Genomic DNA, 18,332 nt, shown 5'->3' with positions numbered 1-18,332 from the left:
GAATGGGACTGCATACTGAGGAGGTGATCCACTTAATTCAGGTGTGTTGGACCAGGGACACACCTGAAAGTTGCAGGATACCAGACCCCAAGGCCTGGAATCAAAGGCCAGTTGTATGGCTCCTTCTCACCATTTGGTGACTTTGGTATTCTTCAATTTTGGGTTATTTCATCCCCTCCTCACTTTCCATGTTCTTTCTTGAAGCACACAATGTGCAATAAAGCCTTGAATTTCTCCCAGGCATGGGTGGTGCAAAAGCAACATGGAAATCTGGAAATGATTCTTGCATTGACTGACCAGTAAGTGTCTTGGTCACATCTTGCTGGATGTGACCAAGTCACAAATAACTTGACTTGACTTCTCTTCAAGTCAAATAACTTGAAGAGAAGTGTCCATTTGAGATCTATTTCCATGACCTACTGGCCTTATCCCAAACATTTGCATAAGATGATAAGGTTTGTGGCAGTCTTCTTCTCCCCAAGGTGCAACCAAGATATAAACAGCTCTAGTCATATGATAATTTACTCTTAATGTGATACTGCATAAGTAATATCCAGACACTCTAAACTTTCAATGTTTGCTGAACATTAACTGAAAATTTAATCAGGAAGCTTTTTAGAGTCCTTGAAAGTGAAAAAAAAAATGTATTGGTCACTATTGTGAGCCATTGAGGAAAGTCCTGATGTGACTCCATAGTCGCAGGTTACAGACGCAGCATTGCCTGGATGCGGTTCAGTGATGTCACACTATTTACATATAAGATGGATGGAACAATGCCCTGTGGAATGTTCAAAGCCAAATATAATGTTTTGTGACCTAATCTTTAAACTTCTTCGCACTTTATTGACATTTATTTATATTTATAAAAAGTGAAAAGTGAATAATTTTTCTTTGAAATTACAATAAAGCAATGCTTTGTGTTTTTCAATGACATAAAATCCCAATGAAACATATATATTGAAGTATATGGTTGAAACATAACATAGCATGAAAGAAGTTCAAAAGGAATAAGAATTTTTTTTAAAAATTACTGCATATACAGTCAAAGAAATTTGCAGTTAATTAACTTATTCTGATTTCTGCAAGTAGTTAATATTGATTTGTGCCTAACCTAAGCTGGGTCTTTAGTGTCTCCCACTATGACCAGAGAAGTCATCAGTGCTGATAGCTACAAATACATAACTGCAAAAAAAAAAATGGTTACCTTCAGTGTTTACACAGGGTAAAACAGACCTTTCAGCATATTTTAAATACCTATATGCTGCATTGTTAGAAGTAGTTTGGTATGTCTCTTTAAAGTCAGAGCTACATTCCCAAGTCAGGCGAAAACCCATTTGCAGTGCTCAAACAAAACACACTCTTCTCCCAGTGTAAGAACTACGTTTGACTCTTTGTTTTGTCTACTGAAGACCAAAATAATCCTCTTTGTCTTGTTCATATCCAAGATAAAGTGATGTTCTTCCAGTGTGGCACAACACTTCCTGCCAGTTCCTCCTGTTCAATTAGAACGCGTCTCCTGGTTTAGTCGTGGTAATTGTTACACTTTGCATTTCAATTTTAAAAGAACTCAAAAACGGTGGTGTTTAAATAGTTTAAAATAATAATAATAATAATTTGCTTTGAAGGGCTGGGTAATATTTAAAACATCAACATCAATCCTTCTTGAACACTGAGTCCTCTGCAGTTTCCGAGAAAATGTAAATTACTTTTTTTTCTGTTTCGACGCTTCTGAGCAGAACTCTCCCCTCCTCCTAGATTCCGCACACTAGATGGGGCCACATCCATAACTGGAAAGTGGAGTTAAATTGGAGGAACAAACCTTACGCAATTACATTCAATTACATTTTATGAATCATTACGCTGGCATTTCCCTTCAATTTAAGCATAAGTTACATCATTGTTCTAAATAGATAGTGTATTTAAACAGTAATGTTGTCGTTTATTCCAGTGTTGCTGCCATTGTTAAGGATACTGAATCTGTGGAGATAATCCAGGAAAAGCTTTGCAATGTTCACATATAGCAGTTTATACACAATAACAGAGTTTGCACGACTAAAGGGTCTGGATCAAAAGACGCGAATCACAGAGAAGGGGGAGATAGATACTCCAAAAAACTGTCTTGGCTCAAAAACATGCGCATCTGGGTGGCGTCGCAGTGGGAGGGACATTCAACAACAATGCCGAGACTTCACGGAGGGTGCGGCAGGATGATGCTTCCTCCTCCAAACAGCCCTGCCTCCCAGCGGACCCACTGTGCCATGCGCATCGCTCCGACACTCAGTGTTGAGCATGTGGGGCCCCTTAAAGAGAAGCGCCGAGTAGACGGCGCGGACTTTCTCCATTGAAGAGTCACCGCAATGAGGAACAGCGCCGAACCGGCACAATGCGCTCCAGGCTCCCAGGGACCGCCTGCCTATTGCGAACAATTGGACTCTGCATCCTCCTCTCGAACACTGCAGCTTACTTTGGGTCAGACTGTTAACTTTTTATTCAGGCATTTTACATATGTTGATTCTAGTCACTGTATGGGAATAGCCTAATTTATTAAAGCTTCAATAATTAATTACGCACGCGTAAATGTCTGACGTCTTCATATTCAGTTTGCTATTTCATTTGCTATTTAGACATTTTGTCATTTTTTTAAAAACGGGATTTGATAGGAAAAGTTTAAATAGCTTTAAAACAAGCGTGGGAAATATTAGAACTTTGTCAGTTAATTACCATAAGAAATTATTAACTAGAAAGTTGTTTTTTGTTTTTTTGTTTTTTCTTAAATTATACAGTGATTGTTTTTTTTATTTGTTTTTTAACATAGACCCATATTTACATTTACTATCGTTTTCTTCTTAATCACAGGCTGACAGGCCGAGAGCCACTGGTGCTTTTACCAGGTCCATTCTCCAATGAAGCTCCATCGGGGAAGGCCCACCTGAAGCAGTGCGAGCAGATGAGTCTGACCAGGCGGCAGAAGAGGATGTGCCGCAGAGAGCCCGGTTTAGCCGAGACGCTCCGGGAGTCGGTGCGCCTCGGCCAGTTGGAGTGTCGCTATCAATTCAGAAACGAGCGCTGGAACTGCACCTTGGATGGCCGAGGAAGCCTCCTAAAAAGAGGTGAGCGCGCATTCTGGTTTTGATTTCTGCTTCAACTTCAACTGATTTTATCACAGAGATAAAAGTGTGCCGAGATGAGCTTATGCTGGTTGTGATCAAAATTTACATTAATAATAATAACATATATATGTTATATACACACACACACACACACACACACACACACGCGCGCGCGCACCTACACACACACACACACACACACACACACATATATATATATATATATATATATATATATATATATATATATATATATATGTGTGTCATCAGCCAGATTTTACACACACACACACACGCGCACACACACACACACACACACACACACACACATATATATATATATATATATATATATATATATATATATATATATATATATATATATATATGTGTGTGTGTGTGTGTGTGTGTGTGCGTGTGCGTGCGCGTGTGTGTGTGTGTGTGTGTAAAATCTGGCTGATGACTTTTTTTCCAGAGGGTAATCTGCAAGAATAAGTGTGCAAAAACACGGAGTAAACTTACCACCGGCTGCAGCATTGCAAAAGCATATAATCAAACTTGCATGTCTGCTTACTCTAATAAAATCTAAATTGATGGTTTTTATCAGTGCATGTAGTCACAAGCCTCACATGATGTCTCCTTTACCAGAATTTTACATAAAATCTTGTGAAGTGCAATGTCAAGCATCATTTTTGTTTTTATTGTTTGATATGCAAAGTTAAGACTTTCTTTTCCCTTGTATGAACTTTAAACTTTTGACCACAGGTAAGAAGCAATTCACGCTCGCAGTTATATTGCATTTTCCTTCTTAAAATCTATTCTGCATGACTTTTGAAACAATTAATAAGCTACACATTAAACTGCATTGGATAACATTTTAAAATGAGTTGCAGATCTGCTGTGCACACAAAAATCCTGTAGGACGGTCCAGACTTTATGCATATGGATATCATTGTGTGGGAGAACATGAACAGGTCAGCACAGAGGTAATGAGGGAGTAGAGCGCCAAGAAATGTGGCAAACGACGTGGAGAGTGCTTGAGCCCTGCGGTTATTTTTATCTCGGGAAAATGCCCATTCCCAGAGGAAAAGGGTGGTGTGATTACCCACTTTCATCTGGGAAAATCCTTCCTAGTCAAAATAACAATTAATTAGATGAAAATATACACTGGTGACGACTTTGGGGGAAGCAAAATAACAGTGCAGAGCCGCAAGAAGAGGTCAGAGGAGAAGTTTTGACACAAGAAAGCGTACAGGATTCCTGAGGTTGTTGTAAACCATGACAACGTAGTGAGATTTTTGTAAACACGCTGGGTTAATTGCTTAATTATTGGAAAGAAAACACATTTTTTGGATTAGATCCACTGACAATTACTGCCACAGACATAAAACGGCTGTTGAAGATGTTTTTTATGTATCACTGGCAGCAGAGTTATTTAACCATTTGGTGTGCCTTTTTTTTCTTTCTTTTCTTTGAATCCAGCATTTAAGGAGACCGCCTTCCTTCTGGCCGTGTCCTCCGCTGCACTAACCCATGCACTCGCCAAAGCTTGCAGCTCAGGCCGGATGGAGAGGTGCACGTGTGACGACTCCCCCGGGATCCAGCACAGAGAAGCGTGGCAATGGGGGGTCTGTGGAGACAACCTGAAATACAGCACCAAGTTCCTCAAAAAGTTCCTCGGCCAAAAGAGGGTCAGCAAAGACCTCAGGGCGCAGGTCGATGCCCACAACATCAACGTCGGTATCCGGGTGAGTGCTTAAAATAAAATGTGTTTGTGTAAATGTATTGTTTCCTTTAAGTTGGGCTGCAATTTCACCTGCCAATTAAACCTGATGCTGACAACTTTAGGCTTCGCCCGTTTGGTTTTGAAGCTTCCAGTCAAAAAAAAAAAAAAAAAAAAAAAACACCCCCTCCACCAATTCCCCCTTGCATTTGCTTCCATGTTTTGACCTGGGTGGGTGAGGCAGTGCAGCAAGGAGACAACATGGCTGTGGGATCATTGGAGCCAGGTGTTCTCAGGCATGATAAAGCTTGCTGTGCGGGCCAACAGAAAATTAAAGGTCTCATGTCGGAGAGAGCGATTATAACCGTGGCCTCTTTTTAATATACGAGCAAGCATTTTTTTCCACTTACTGGATCACTGTGCTCTTCATAAATCCACCTAATGTTCATAACCACCACTCTGAAAATAGGGAGCCTCGGGGTGCATCTCCTGTGGCTTGCACCTAAAAAGACAAGTCTGTCGGAGGAACCGAAAGGCAAAACAGGATGAACTCTATCTTATCTCATCTCAAGTGAGCTAAAAGTTTTACACTGTTGTCGCCAAAAAGAGTCCAGCGGCCGAGTTTACAAAAAAAACACAAGAGGCTGTAGACCCCTCAGCTCACAGTAATGGTGTTTAGAAGCCCCTCGGGGGCATTCATACCTGTGCAGGGAGGGAGGACCTGGGTAGAACTTTTCAACCCACTGGAGCCCTCTGGCTTTTTTAGTTTGACCTATCTCTGGCCCCTCTCCACAACAGCAGCTCTCAGCCTGACTGATCACGCTCCAATCACTGACCATCAAGCTGAGTGAAGAAATCCCACACAGAGCCTTGAAAAAATATGAATAAACCTCCCCTTCTGTTAAGTCACAACAACAAGCTTTAGAGCATTTTTTTTAATTCAGTTTTGATGTGAGCGATCAATACAAAGTGGTGCATGAAGGTGAAATGAAAAAAAAAAAGATGTCAAATCTACAAATGCACATCTGAGATGTGTGTCATTTATTTACCTCATTACTCTGATACTCCTAACTAAAATACAGAGCAACTAGTCATCTGCAGAAAGCTGTTAATGTGAAATAAGTACGTGAATGTTTATTAAAGTATTATGGAACAATATTTCAAGCTTTACTGTAAATAGCTAACTGAGCACAAATGCAAAATTACCAAGCAGTGGCCATTTGCCCTTGGAAACTCTGGAGGAGCAGCCAACATCCACAGCTCAGGTGGTAAAATATGTTAAAAAGACAGTCATCAACTGTGTTCACTACACAAATCTTGAATTTAGAAAGAAGAAAGCTATTGTTAAAAAAAAAAGTCTTAGGAAAGCTCATTTAAAGCTTGCCACCTCCAATGTAAGGTACAGCACACAACTTGAAGAAGGAGTTCTGCTCTGATTGGATTGATGTTGCACTTTTTGGGCTTCGTGCAAAACACTACAAGTCATGAAAAATTAACACTGCACTTCCATTACAGCGCAGCAACCCAAACTACAATTCAATCAGAACTCATTAACGTGCTAAAGTAGAACTACATTCAATTGACAAGACTTAAAGCTTGATGTTTGCCAGTGTTTTCTGACTGAGTTTGAGCTGTTTTACAAAAAGAGATGAGCAAAAAAAAAAACAATCTCTAGATGTGCAAAATTGTTTGGAGCTGTTACACAGACAGAGATGAAACCCAACAGGCTTGCAACTGTAACTGAAAAGTTTTATAAAGTATTGTCTCTGTATACAAATCCTGGCCAAGCTTTTCAGTTTTTTTTTTTTTTTGTTTTTTTTTTTTTTTTAGAAAACAGTGTAATTTTCCTTCCTGTTCATAATATATTAAAATCTGTGTTTACAAGGTGCACTGTCTACAAGCAGTTGATCTTTATTGGTTTTTTTATTGTTTTTTTTTTTCCTATATAGAAATTTCTCATCTCTTTTTTCCATGAGCATGCATGTACTAGAAACTGGGCGGAGAGATTCCCCAGTCTGTTCTTCTTGTCACCTCTGCCTCAGGCGAACGAGACAGAAGGGAGACAGACAGAGCTAGTTTCGACACATTGAGGAAAGAAATTTCAAGAGCTGTCCGAATGAGAAATGCGGAGCGAATGAAATACGACAAGCTAAACAGCTCCCCTCAATCCATTATGTCGAAATTTTTAAACCGAGGAAAAGCGACTGCCTCATCTCCGCTAAACCTTAACCCACCCCACAGGAAACTGTCTCTCCAGCCAGATAGATTCCTCAGATAAGAACGCAGGTAATGAATCAAACTGAAAGAGTTGACATTTCTCTCTTTGTGTCCCTCCTATCTCAGGCAGTGAAGAGTGGGCTGAAGACAACCTGCAAATGTCACGGAGTCTCCGGCTCCTGTGCCGTACGGACTTGCTGGAAGCAGCTGTCCCCTTTCCATGACACTGGGCGGCTGCTGAAGTATAGATACGACAACGCCGTGAGGGTGTTGAGCGTCACCAACGCGGCCACGGGAGAGACTGAGCTCGCAGGGCCCAGACGCCATGGCCAGAGCCCCCGCAACACCGACCTGGTCTACCTGGAGGACTCCCCCAGCTTCTGCAGGCCCTCCCGCTACTCGCCGGGCACGGGGGGCCGGTCGTGCACCAAGGACACCAGCTGTCAGAGTCTGTGCTGTGGACGCGGCTACAACACGGCCATGCGGCTCACCAGCCTGTCCTGCCACTGCCAGGTGCGCTGGTGCTGCCACGTGGAGTGCCAGACATGTGTGAGGGAAGAGGAGGTGTACACCTGCAAGAACGCATAAACAAACATTTGGAGAAAGGAGATGATCCGATTGAAGCAGCGGGGAGAGAAAAAAAAAAAGATAAAACTCTGACCTTCGTGGGCACTCCACTGCAGAATGTCACGTCAAAGCATGTGTTTGCAAATATCACTTAAGACTTGCATGATATTTTGGGAGAAAAACACTAATGTGCCACTACGAATATTGTTGGTTCTTTGCTAATCATCAGATTATGATGACAATAGATGATGATGTTTCCAGACTACTCTACTTCTCCTTAGCTGGATGCACTGAAATCTCACTTTTTCTACAAAAGAGGGAATCAAGATACTCAAAATGGGAACAAGACTGGATCTTACCAGCAGTATGAACTCTGACACTGACTGATTGATGTGGTATTCGGCCTCCCATATTTTACTATTTATTGTGCCACTTTCTGTGCCTCGCATACTGCTGCTTTATGCATTAAATCTTGTAATCAAGTATTGCCAAAAAGGCTGTAAAGGAGTTAAAGACGACTCCGCCTGCCTGTCTCTGACTGCTGTGGGGAACTTTTAAAGTTCTGTTCTGAGTAAAAGCACTTAAGTTGCTCTTGCTACATATTATACCAAATGAATTATTGATGCTGGGGTCTCACATGCCTAGATAGAATCACTGGAAGCTTTATGGTGGCTTGCACCTCTGACGTACCTTATTATGTGCATTAACAGGGTTATCGTGTACAGAAAGAAGCTTTGTGTTTTCAGTTGCTCTTATGGAAATGTCTATGGAAATGTGCTGTTGAGAACAAAGGGAGATTAGCACACTGCTGGAAAAGCTGACCACTCTCTTTGAAATCCAACTTAATTTGGGGATCATGGCAGTTCTGTTTTTTTGTTTTTTTTCTAATCGTAGGCATTTACAGAAGTATACATTTTTCTATACTTTCAAGTGTAAAATTAAATCAGAATATTTGCTCTTTAGAGTCCAAATTAGCCGCATCTTTGTTCTGCATGCCTTTGAAGTGAATCAGTCACGCTCCGTATTTTCCCTAATTGCTAATCAAAGAAAATGACCACGTTTACTTCCCCCCCTCCTCCCCACCCGCCTTGCATCCAGCTCAGCGTCCATGTGTGCAGGTCGAAAGTGCACGTTGGACCCTAGAGTGTCTGTTTTTATTGGGTCGTTTCATGCTTCATTGGACTGCCTCTGAACTGCAGATGAGCTATGAATATAACTCACATCGGGGCTCCAGGCGTCTGACAATGTGGAGTTGTAATTTTTCTACCTCACTTCAACTTTTGGCAAATATCAGTAAGATTTATGAGCTATGCAGAGTTTTCTTCTCTGTAGATACATGTCTTTCCCTCTGCATTTGGTTGAAATATATTTTAGATGTCTGTGCAGGTTCTTTGAATGTGGAATTATGTGTAATTGTTTTTTTTGTTTTTTTTTACGTTTTTGTTTTGAAACTTTGTTGCTTTAAACTTTTTTTTAATTATTATTATTATTATTTAAAACAAAATACGATTAATAAAAAAAAGACATACATTTGTAAGGCTCGTGTGTTTTGCTGTGTCTGGCTCGGTTGCGTCCAGCCGCGCACAAACCTTAGAGGCCCCACGCTGGAAAGAAGTGAGCTGAATCCACCTGCCTGCTGCTTGGTGCTCTGCGTCTATTGAGCAAAAACCATTTCCTGCTAATGGCGCCCTGCCCTCCTTTTCATCTGAAAACACTGTGGTCTCTCTGCATCGCCGTCAACCACAAAGTAAAAGGCAAAGGGGTTAGTGGGTGAATGGAGGGGGGGGAGTGGAAGACATGCATACAGGTGTTCTGCCTCTGGCCAACACACCAACTATGATGACAATCTTAATGACGATGATGACAAGGATGATGACTCGGTGGATTGCTTGACCCCCAGATCGCACACAATGGGCCGCCCCACAAACGCGACATGAACAGTTTACATCCTATTACCCGTGAATCATAACTTTCCAGCCGTTTGCATGAGTGCATCTGCACACAGGGGCCCATTGTGTGGAGTATTTAAAGCACACTCTTGCGCTTTTGATGTTGCTCTCTAATTGGGGTGATTATGCGCATTATTCCTTATTAAAACATCAGCTTGAGACCTCTTGCACTGCAGTGCAATAAGTTCAAATATTCCTTATGGATATACATAAAAAGCAGAGGTAATAGTTGCACAACTTCAACATTATTTTTGCTCAAGTGAAAGTATGCGAGAAATTACTCAAGTAGGAGTGAAACGGCTACATGAAACACTTGGTAACTGAACAGAACCATCTGAATTAATATTTAACATTGATGTCATCAGACAAACAAAGTTATACAATTCTTTGCCTTCAGGGATTTGCTGCAAATTATCTCCTTATTTTCAAACTATACTTTTTATTGTTACTCTTGACACTTTGAATTCTTTGATTTTATTGCAACAAAAACAAACAAAATCAAAGAATCAGATGTTGCTAAATTCATCTGTGCAACAAAAGGGTTACGTTCCCCCCCGCCCCCTTTTTTGTTTCAAAGTTACGCATTTATCTTTAGAGACTCTTTGCCACCAACAAATTAACTTGTCATTTTATTTTCAAATCCTTGTTTCAATATCAAATCTAGTCTGCCAAAAACAGGCTTTCACAAGCACTTGTGGTGATATCACAAGATGCACAATGGCACTGTTTATTTCTCTTTTCATAAATGACGTTTTTCAGTATTTCCTTCAAGGACGTTCTCTTGTATTATGCACTGTATACCTACAGCAACATATTTTGACCGGGTGTGAGAATGCTACATGGATTTTAGAAAAATGGTAGAAAAATAAAACCCAGAGAAGACATTTGTGAAGAGGGACAAGGCATACTAAAATTGACAGATTTATTAAGATCTGTTCTACAGTGGGAGGAAAGAAATATTTATAGAGCTATGATGTTCTAATGCACTTTATTTGAACTTAAGTCTTTACGATCCACAATAGTTCTCCCTGTATGTTAATCAGCTTTTGTTTTATTGTCAACATATATTTATGAAAAATACAGCACTGGGTAATGTTATTATTTGCACACTAAAATCAAGGTTTGAGCAGTTGATTAGCACTGACGCCTCGCAACAAAAACAACCAGGGTTCAATTCTTGAACTGCCTCTTTCTGTATGGAGTTTGCCGCCAAATACATCCAAACGAGCCAGTTGCAGTTTGCATCTTTGAAAGCTTTGTTAATAATAACCTCAGAAAAGAAACAACAGCACCAAAGAGTCCAAAGCTTTTCTGCTGCAGCATTACTTTCATAAGGCTGCAGCAATTCTTATATTACTCTGCACTGCAATAGACCTGGGTTTTGCAACCTGCGGCTCCTGGCCCACAAGTGGCTCGTTGGACTTTCAGCAGTTTCTCTTCATAACTTCAGAGACAGTTAGCTTCATATAGCGGGAGTGATGGCAGAAGTGTCTCTTCGGATTGTGAAGGTTGCAGATCCTCACAATAGACAATACTAAGCCAGAATCTTGCAAAACATTCTTTGCGAGGGTAGATTGCATTCAACATATAAACCTTCATGGATGACTTGGGTTAAACAGCAACTCAGTGTAGCATCTAATTTCTGCATGACCCTTTGGACTTTTTGTTCAAAAATGAATTTAATACCTCAGGTAAGTTATGAATTCACTGTTGGTCTGAGGTCAAACGAGTTCGTATTGCCACACAATTGACTCGCCATATTAACTTTTCATACAAGAATATTGCAGATCAATATTTAACTTTATTCAACAAGAATGCATTGTATTAAAAAAAAAGCCGCATTTCTCTAAGCAGAGCTACAGGTAAGAAAATGAAATGAGACACAGGAGCGTGTCACAGACAGTACACAGGACTGAGGTTTGATATATTGAAGGGCTTGAGAGAAGAAGATGAGGACGGAGGGATGAGGAGGGATGTTTTGCAGCCCCGGGAGGCCTATCCCCTGCCGCTGCTCTTGTGGTTTTATAATAAACTCCTAAAGCCTTCATTTCCCTCGCTGCCCCAAGTGGAGGGGGTGGTGCTGCAATGGGTTTGACCGAAGCCAGAGCTGAATTCACACGCACACAATCTCCAAGGTGGGGTTAGGCAGAGCAGGGGTGCAGTCTGGACGTGGAGACGGGTGAGGGCAGAGAGGCTTTTTGCATATGTGCACGAGCATACCTGCCCGGCACACACCTGCGGTCACTTCAGCAGGAGTGATATACGAGAGTGTGTTTGTAGTGAGGTTTTCCTCTGCGGGTGTGGGCTGCAGGCGGCCTGCCGGAGCCTCCGATGCCACCCTGAGACATTGTAATTTTTAAAACGTAGGACGACTCTGGGGGGTTCGGTTCAAGTAAAGGTTACGAAGTTGACCAGCGTAATCTCTGGAAGAGTTGGGATGAATTTTTAAACCAGCATTTGGATGTCTATTCAGATATGCACAAATTTATGCATTGTTAAACTGAAGCAATTTTTTTTTCCATTGCAACTCGCGTAGCCTTCAGGTTTATACATCACTCATTTGTGTAAGAACAGTAGATGTTAAATGAGGCGTAGGAGGCTTGGACGACATTTTGCTCAAGGACACAAAGAGCAGCCTCCGTCTTGTAATCACAACCAGGTAGCCTCAGGTCAATCCCCACCCTCCCAGCGCTTTAAACCCCACGGCCTTACTCCGCATTAACAAATTAATAATGAAATAATTATGAAGAGAAGAAATACATTCGGTGAGGAGGAAAAAAAAAGAAAAGGAAAAGAGCACAGGACGGAGAGTTGTGAATACAGCACGGGGTAGGAATTTGGAATGTGAAATGAGTAATGCATTTGCTCAACCCACAACAAGAACATGCACTGCCTAGAGCTACAATGAGGCTGAGTGCATACCTGTACGGGAGGAGGTGAAGGTGGAGGTATCTCTGAGGTTGGGGTGATTGGACCTTAAGTCCTCGCTGTGGCTGATGACTGATTAGACTTAACTGATTAGACAACGCAGCTTTAAAGATGGATCTGTACTTGAAGTTGGGAAAAAAAAAAAAAAGCAAATGTGATGATGATAATGCAAGCAAGCATATTTAGTATGATAATTTCATGCCTGGCTTGCATGTCAAGAGCAAGGTTTTATTTTAACAAGCCTCAAGCATCAAAAGTTTAACATGAAACAATGTCCTTAGGGTATGACTTGTTTTTATGTTTGTTTTTTTTAAATAATTTACAGAATAATGTAATAATAATAATATTATATATTTTTAGAATGGATTTTTGAGCACCTAAAATTTATAGGACCCTGCTTTTTTAAATGTAGATCCATACAGGAATGGATAACACTTCCTGATGAACAGAAAACGTAATAATTTCATGTTTTTCCACTCGGTTAAGAAATGGCTTCTCAGTACCCAATGCTGTTAACTTTATCGATCATTAACAGGTTTGCTCTCAAAGAAATCATTTTTAAACATTCTGAATATAGTCAAATTTCCATAATTCAAATCAGATTTCTCCAACGTGTACGTGTTCCCCCACTGACAGCTGGAGATAGGCACCAACTCTAATCAGATGAAAACAAAATGAAAGATTTTTGGTCTATTTGTAAACAACAATTTGCGGAAGAAAGTTAACACTAGACATTTCCTCAAACTGTGGTGGCTGCAGAGTTTTCTTCACCAGAAAGAAGAGCTGATCTTACCATCAACTCTGACCAGGGAAGCTGGTCAAAGTAAGATAGATGAAGCTAAATACAGGATAATCCTGGAGGAGGAGGCTACAAAACACTTTAGATTAGTTGAGCTTCCAGCAGGGAAATAAGCCTAAAAATACAGCCAGAGCTACAAGGGAATGGTTTAGAACAAGGAATAATAACATGGCAGCTTGGCCTAGTCAAAGTCCAGACGTAAATATAATCAAGAATTTTGAGACAGACATACAAATTTGTGTCCGTGTACGCTCTCCATCCAGTCCCCAGTCGATATGTGCAAATCTGGCAAAGACATAATCCAAAATATCTGCAGCTGTTATTGCAGTGGAATGTGTTTTTTCTTAGAGATTTGTAGACATACAGAAAACCTCATGCACACATACAAAAAGAGACAAAAAATGTTAGAATATGCATTCTTTTTCATGTACCTGTACCAAAGTTGGTAAACACAAAACTATGAGTGCATGAGAGGTAAGGGGGAAAAAAGAAGAACTGCTTAGCTCAACGTTAGAGAAGTGAAAGTTATCTTGGGTTGAATTCTTTACAAATGTTCCACTGGGGTGAAGATAAATTGCTAAAAGGACTGCAAGTAAAGATAAAAAGCCTGCATAAAGATTAATATTTAACGCTTGGCTGTAGAGAGTTAGCCTTTTTACGCATCGTTTTAGAGCAGAAATAAATCAAAAGAAGAATCTGTTTCAGATTTTCTGGGACAATATTCCTGTAAATGTTTGTTTCATCCCTACTGAAACGACCGGCGAGCGCCCCTCACTTCCTTCCCTACTGAGAATCTCCTGGAGGAGTCTGTTCCCATGCCATTCAACAGGAACACCTGCAGCCTTAACAGTACAGCTCCCAAGACCTCCACTGTGATAGGACATGTAAGACCTTGTGCACCTTCATAACTTACTCCCCCTTGCTCAATGTATGGCACTCCACTTGGTTTTTCTCACACATGGCCACAAAAACTTTGACCTCCATCACAGGCAAAATAAAACTTTCTCACATCAACAATGTGGGAGGAAAAACACTGATAGAGGCCAGAGCGATGTGTTCTCCTCAACCAGCAACATCTTGGAAAAATAAGTCTGGGATTATATGTAATCTCTACAGCTACACAAGCGTGCCATCTTGGCGCGGCGCTGATGAGCGCTCGCAATTAAGCCGTCACTGTCACTAAAGGATGCAACCATACAGTAATGTATTGTCGAAGTGTTAAGTCTTTTGAGCTTCGTGAGCCACAGGCTAAGCAAACTGATACACACACAGGACTTAATGGTGGTGACCAGGAAGCTGTCAGGCAGGGAAGGCCCAGTGATGCGCTGTTTATGTCCCCGGCCCTGCGAGCTGTCAGCAAGCTTTGGGGGTGGAGAGCATCTGTTATTGTAGGAAATCTGCATGTCGCAGGTGGGATAGCAACATTATTCTTTGTCAAAACAAGACAAAAGGAAAGACACCAGTAGTTATCACCTTAGAAAGTTATAAAGAATCTTATTATTTAATCCAGAGTCAAGCAGATGGAGTTTAAGAACCCCATTAGGAGGAGGGGTAGGTTGGTAGGGGTTTTTCTGAAGGAAAAACCCCTACCTCATTTAAGGTAGTGGTAGTGGTATTTTTGAGTACTTTCGTAGTTTCTCTCGTGTACAGAAGAAAATTATTTAATATGTCTAAGGCTCAAAGAAACAATAAAAACATTGCAAATTAATAAAACTTTTGTATAAAATGGTATTTATCCATCAGGATGATTCCAAGAAGGTGTTACATAGAAAATACAGCATAAAGTAGAGTGGGGAGAAAGGTAAATTAAAGCTGAGGTCTCAAAATCCAGTCTAGTTCAGAAGGACAAGACCCTGCTCCGATACACATCTGAATTAAGTGGCTAAATTATCTCATCAGACTCCAATTAATTATAAAAGAGAATTGCTAATGATCCAGATATTTGAGTCAGGTGTGTTTAAGCAGAGATACAGTACATCTAAACGTTGCAAGACACTGGATTGTGACCCCTGGATTAAACGCTAATCCTGCTAGGGTTCTGTACTATTGCTGGCCTATTGGTCATTTTTGTATCTCTATATATTAGTGTTCCTAGCAGTATGAATCCACCTATCTTTGAACATCTGACCTGGTAGGGAAGCAACAGGGGTGGTCAGTCAGATTCCTGGGTGGGCGGTCAGGGGGTGGTGGCATCCCTTCTGACCCTGTTCCCAGCACAACAAACTAAGACGTTGGGAGCTTATGAGTTTCTCCTGTCAAATCTGACAGGCTCTCATTTGCTTTCATTCAGCGTCTCATCACGGCTTCAAAGACGGGTGGCTCATCTCCCTCGGGGGCGGAGTGAGAAGATCAACGCTCCCTCAAAAAATGACTGGTATCCAAAAATTTTTGACCCAAGGCGATCTCTCTCCTCATAATTGGCTTCTTCATTCTGTCTGTCTTGGGCAATCAACTGCAGAGTTATGACGCATTACTCTGCCTGGAAAACATCATTAAGTATATTGTGCAGAAGTGATTCAATAACATATCATTTTCTCTTAGCGAACAAAACAGCGTTATTGAAGGACGTACTCTTTGTAGTCTCCAGTGCGCGGAGGGTTTTCTTCTTCTAGCTCCTGTTGTATAACCAGGATTGGTGGGAGGAGGTGGGGGGGCTGATCCAGCACTAAATTGTGTTTATTTGCTGAAAGATGCCCAAAGGCCAAAAGTCTGGCACTGAGAAACAGCATTCTTTGATGATCCAGATGCATTCAAGGGTTAGGGTTAGGGTTAGTTCATGCACAACCTTATTTTAAGATAAACAATATACTCAAGGTTTCATGGTAATATTTGTATATCAGATCTGGGGAGGGGGAGGGGGGGACGGGTCTCGGTCAGTCAGAAGGGTCGGATCCAGGTTCCACACCTGGTGTCTGGAATCCAGTTTGTGCCTGTGGTGCTCAGGTGTGGAACAACACCGGTAAGCTCATCTCATCCTTTCCTCGGGGCTGAAGCATGAAGGACAGACAGAGAGAACCCTGCGACCCAAATGCAACTGCATATATCTCAGGAAAAGCTTTGACAGAGGGGGCTTCTTCCTCCCTCTTTTTCGCTACTCCAAGCAGCCGGTTAAAGCTCCGCACATCCAACCAGTGCCCCGGGGAAATGTTATGACAATCAAAAACGTTGAACAGCAGGAGCAAGAAGTGGCATGAACAGATTTCAGGGTTTCAGACATGAGAGGTAGGCTGAGAGGGACCTCTTTCGAGAAGTGTGTCGCCTGAAGATAAAACTCGTGTACGGTCAGGTCGCCGCGGAAAAACCGTCTGGGCCCCATTTCTGACTGCTGTGCTGACTGAGGAAAACAAATACGGCTACCGGTAGTAAACAGGAGCTCATGTGACAGCTCGTGAAGATAATTATGTCAAAAGATGTTTGAATTTACTTTACTTACTGCCAGTGCACTCACTTCCTCCCAGACACCACAGTGACGGAGGTCTGGGCTAAAGTGATTGAGATGTGGTTTTGTTTAGGTGCCAGGCAGTGCCCCAGGACAATATTTCTCCTACTCAATCACCAAGGAGATATTGTGAAAATTTTACTGCTTATTCTGGGAAATCTAATCATGGTTCTTTTCCCACAGTTGGTTGCCAAGAACTTCACAAACACCTTGTTTCTTTCCTCTGAATTCCTCCATGGAGATTATTTTAGAAAAAAGAAAAGGTGATATTAGCAACCTCGTTGTCTTTATTTGCTTGCAAAGAAGTTGGATGAACAAGCAGGAATATTCTGACAACTGTCTGTGGGAAAAAAAAAATGGATAGCCTAAGTAGACCCAGTAAAGGAGAGCTGACAAAAACTAGCCTCAGGACATGCTTTCTCAGTTTTTCCTGTCACATGTCTACATGTCAACAGATTATGCCTTCACTCTTGAAACTTGTGGGCCAAAAAGATTGCTGTCAGCTTCTACCTTTAAGACAATATGCAGTATAATGGAAACTGTAGCCTAAAGCCTGATATTCAAAGTGGTGAAAAGATAGTAACGAAATGAAAGACAGTAAAAGAGAAACTTAGTTTCACAGTTTACATCGCTCTTCCTCTAAGCTATTTCTTTAGTTGTAGGATTTTTGAAAGACCTTTTAGTCATCAAGCTAATTTTTATCTCTGATTAACCTGAGTATATACAAATAAAATAATGATTTTGGTTATTAAGGGATATCAAATCAACTTGGCTATTAATGTCCATAAATCATTTGCAATAACCTGTAGCAAGTCTTTTAAATTCACTCCTAAAGTTTTAAAATGGTTTTGAAACATCGCCCCAACTATTAGATAAATGGCTCCTTCTCATCTGTTGAATTTCGGTGCTGAATGATGGTAATTTTTCAGTTTATCATCAGACGGGTTCTACTTATAGGATATTTTTATTCTACAGCTCTGGCAGTCATCAAGCCAGACTGAACTTGTAAAAAATTTGGTTGATCTTTAATGTATGATTTAACAATGAATGAAGTGTAATTACTTTTTCACATAGACAAAGGTTGCTTTAGTAGCTTTTAATTATATTTGGTTTTATTTCATTTTTTTTTTTTTTTTTATTTAAATTTGGAAAAAGCCAAAAGAAAAAGGGCAAATACATTTTTTATGCGGCTATGCAACTGAAAATTTGAAGTAAGTTTTTTTTATTTTTACTTGTCCATTGCTCAAAGACCACGGACTTCACTGAGCTTCCTCGTCATAATCTGTACAAAAAATAATAATAATTTAGATCATTATAAAGATAAATTTTATCTAAGGTTATTAATGTGAAACTGTGACGAGAACTGCAAAGTAAATGAAATGCACAAAATATAGTGACATACGAAAAGCATGTGGATGGATAGGATATAACTCTGTTTCTAAACAATAGTGTGGAAAGCTTAATAGATTCCCATAATTTTGTCATAGATAATTACTAACAAGACGTAATGACGAAGATAAGTAAAAAAAAAATGTAAAACGACGATTTTTTTTTCTAGCTCGAGTGAGACATCTTCGTTTTTGTTTAGATCTCTGTCAGT

The 18,332-nt window shown here is 40.7% G+C and overlaps 1 protein-coding gene across 1 annotated transcript; it reads left to right on the top strand.

Annotated features, from left to right (window-relative positions):
* Positions 1-1,926: 1,926 nt before the first annotated feature.
* Positions 1,927-9,154, top strand: wnt9b (wingless-type MMTV integration site family, member 9B). The gene is made up of 4 exons (XM_014999255.2): positions 1,927-2,469; positions 2,857-3,110; positions 4,593-4,858; positions 7,177-9,154. Exons 1-4 carry the CDS (start codon positions 2,384-2,386, stop codon positions 7,636-7,638), a joined length of 1,068 nt encoding a protein of 355 aa, XP_014854741.1. The 5' UTR covers positions 1,927-2,383; the 3' UTR covers positions 7,639-9,154.
* The last annotated feature ends 9,178 nt before the right edge of the window (positions 9,155-18,332 follow it).

Source organism: Poecilia mexicana, unplaced genomic scaffold (assembly GCF_051168715.1).
Source record: "Poecilia mexicana isolate PSO_F unplaced genomic scaffold, ASM5116871v1 scaffold_8, whole genome shotgun sequence".
In the NCBI taxonomy this organism is placed as follows: Eukaryota; Metazoa; Chordata; class Actinopteri; order Cyprinodontiformes; family Poeciliidae; genus Poecilia; species Poecilia mexicana.
The sequence above is the reverse complement of the archived record's forward strand: the minus strand, read 5'-3'. Positions and strand labels throughout refer to the sequence as shown.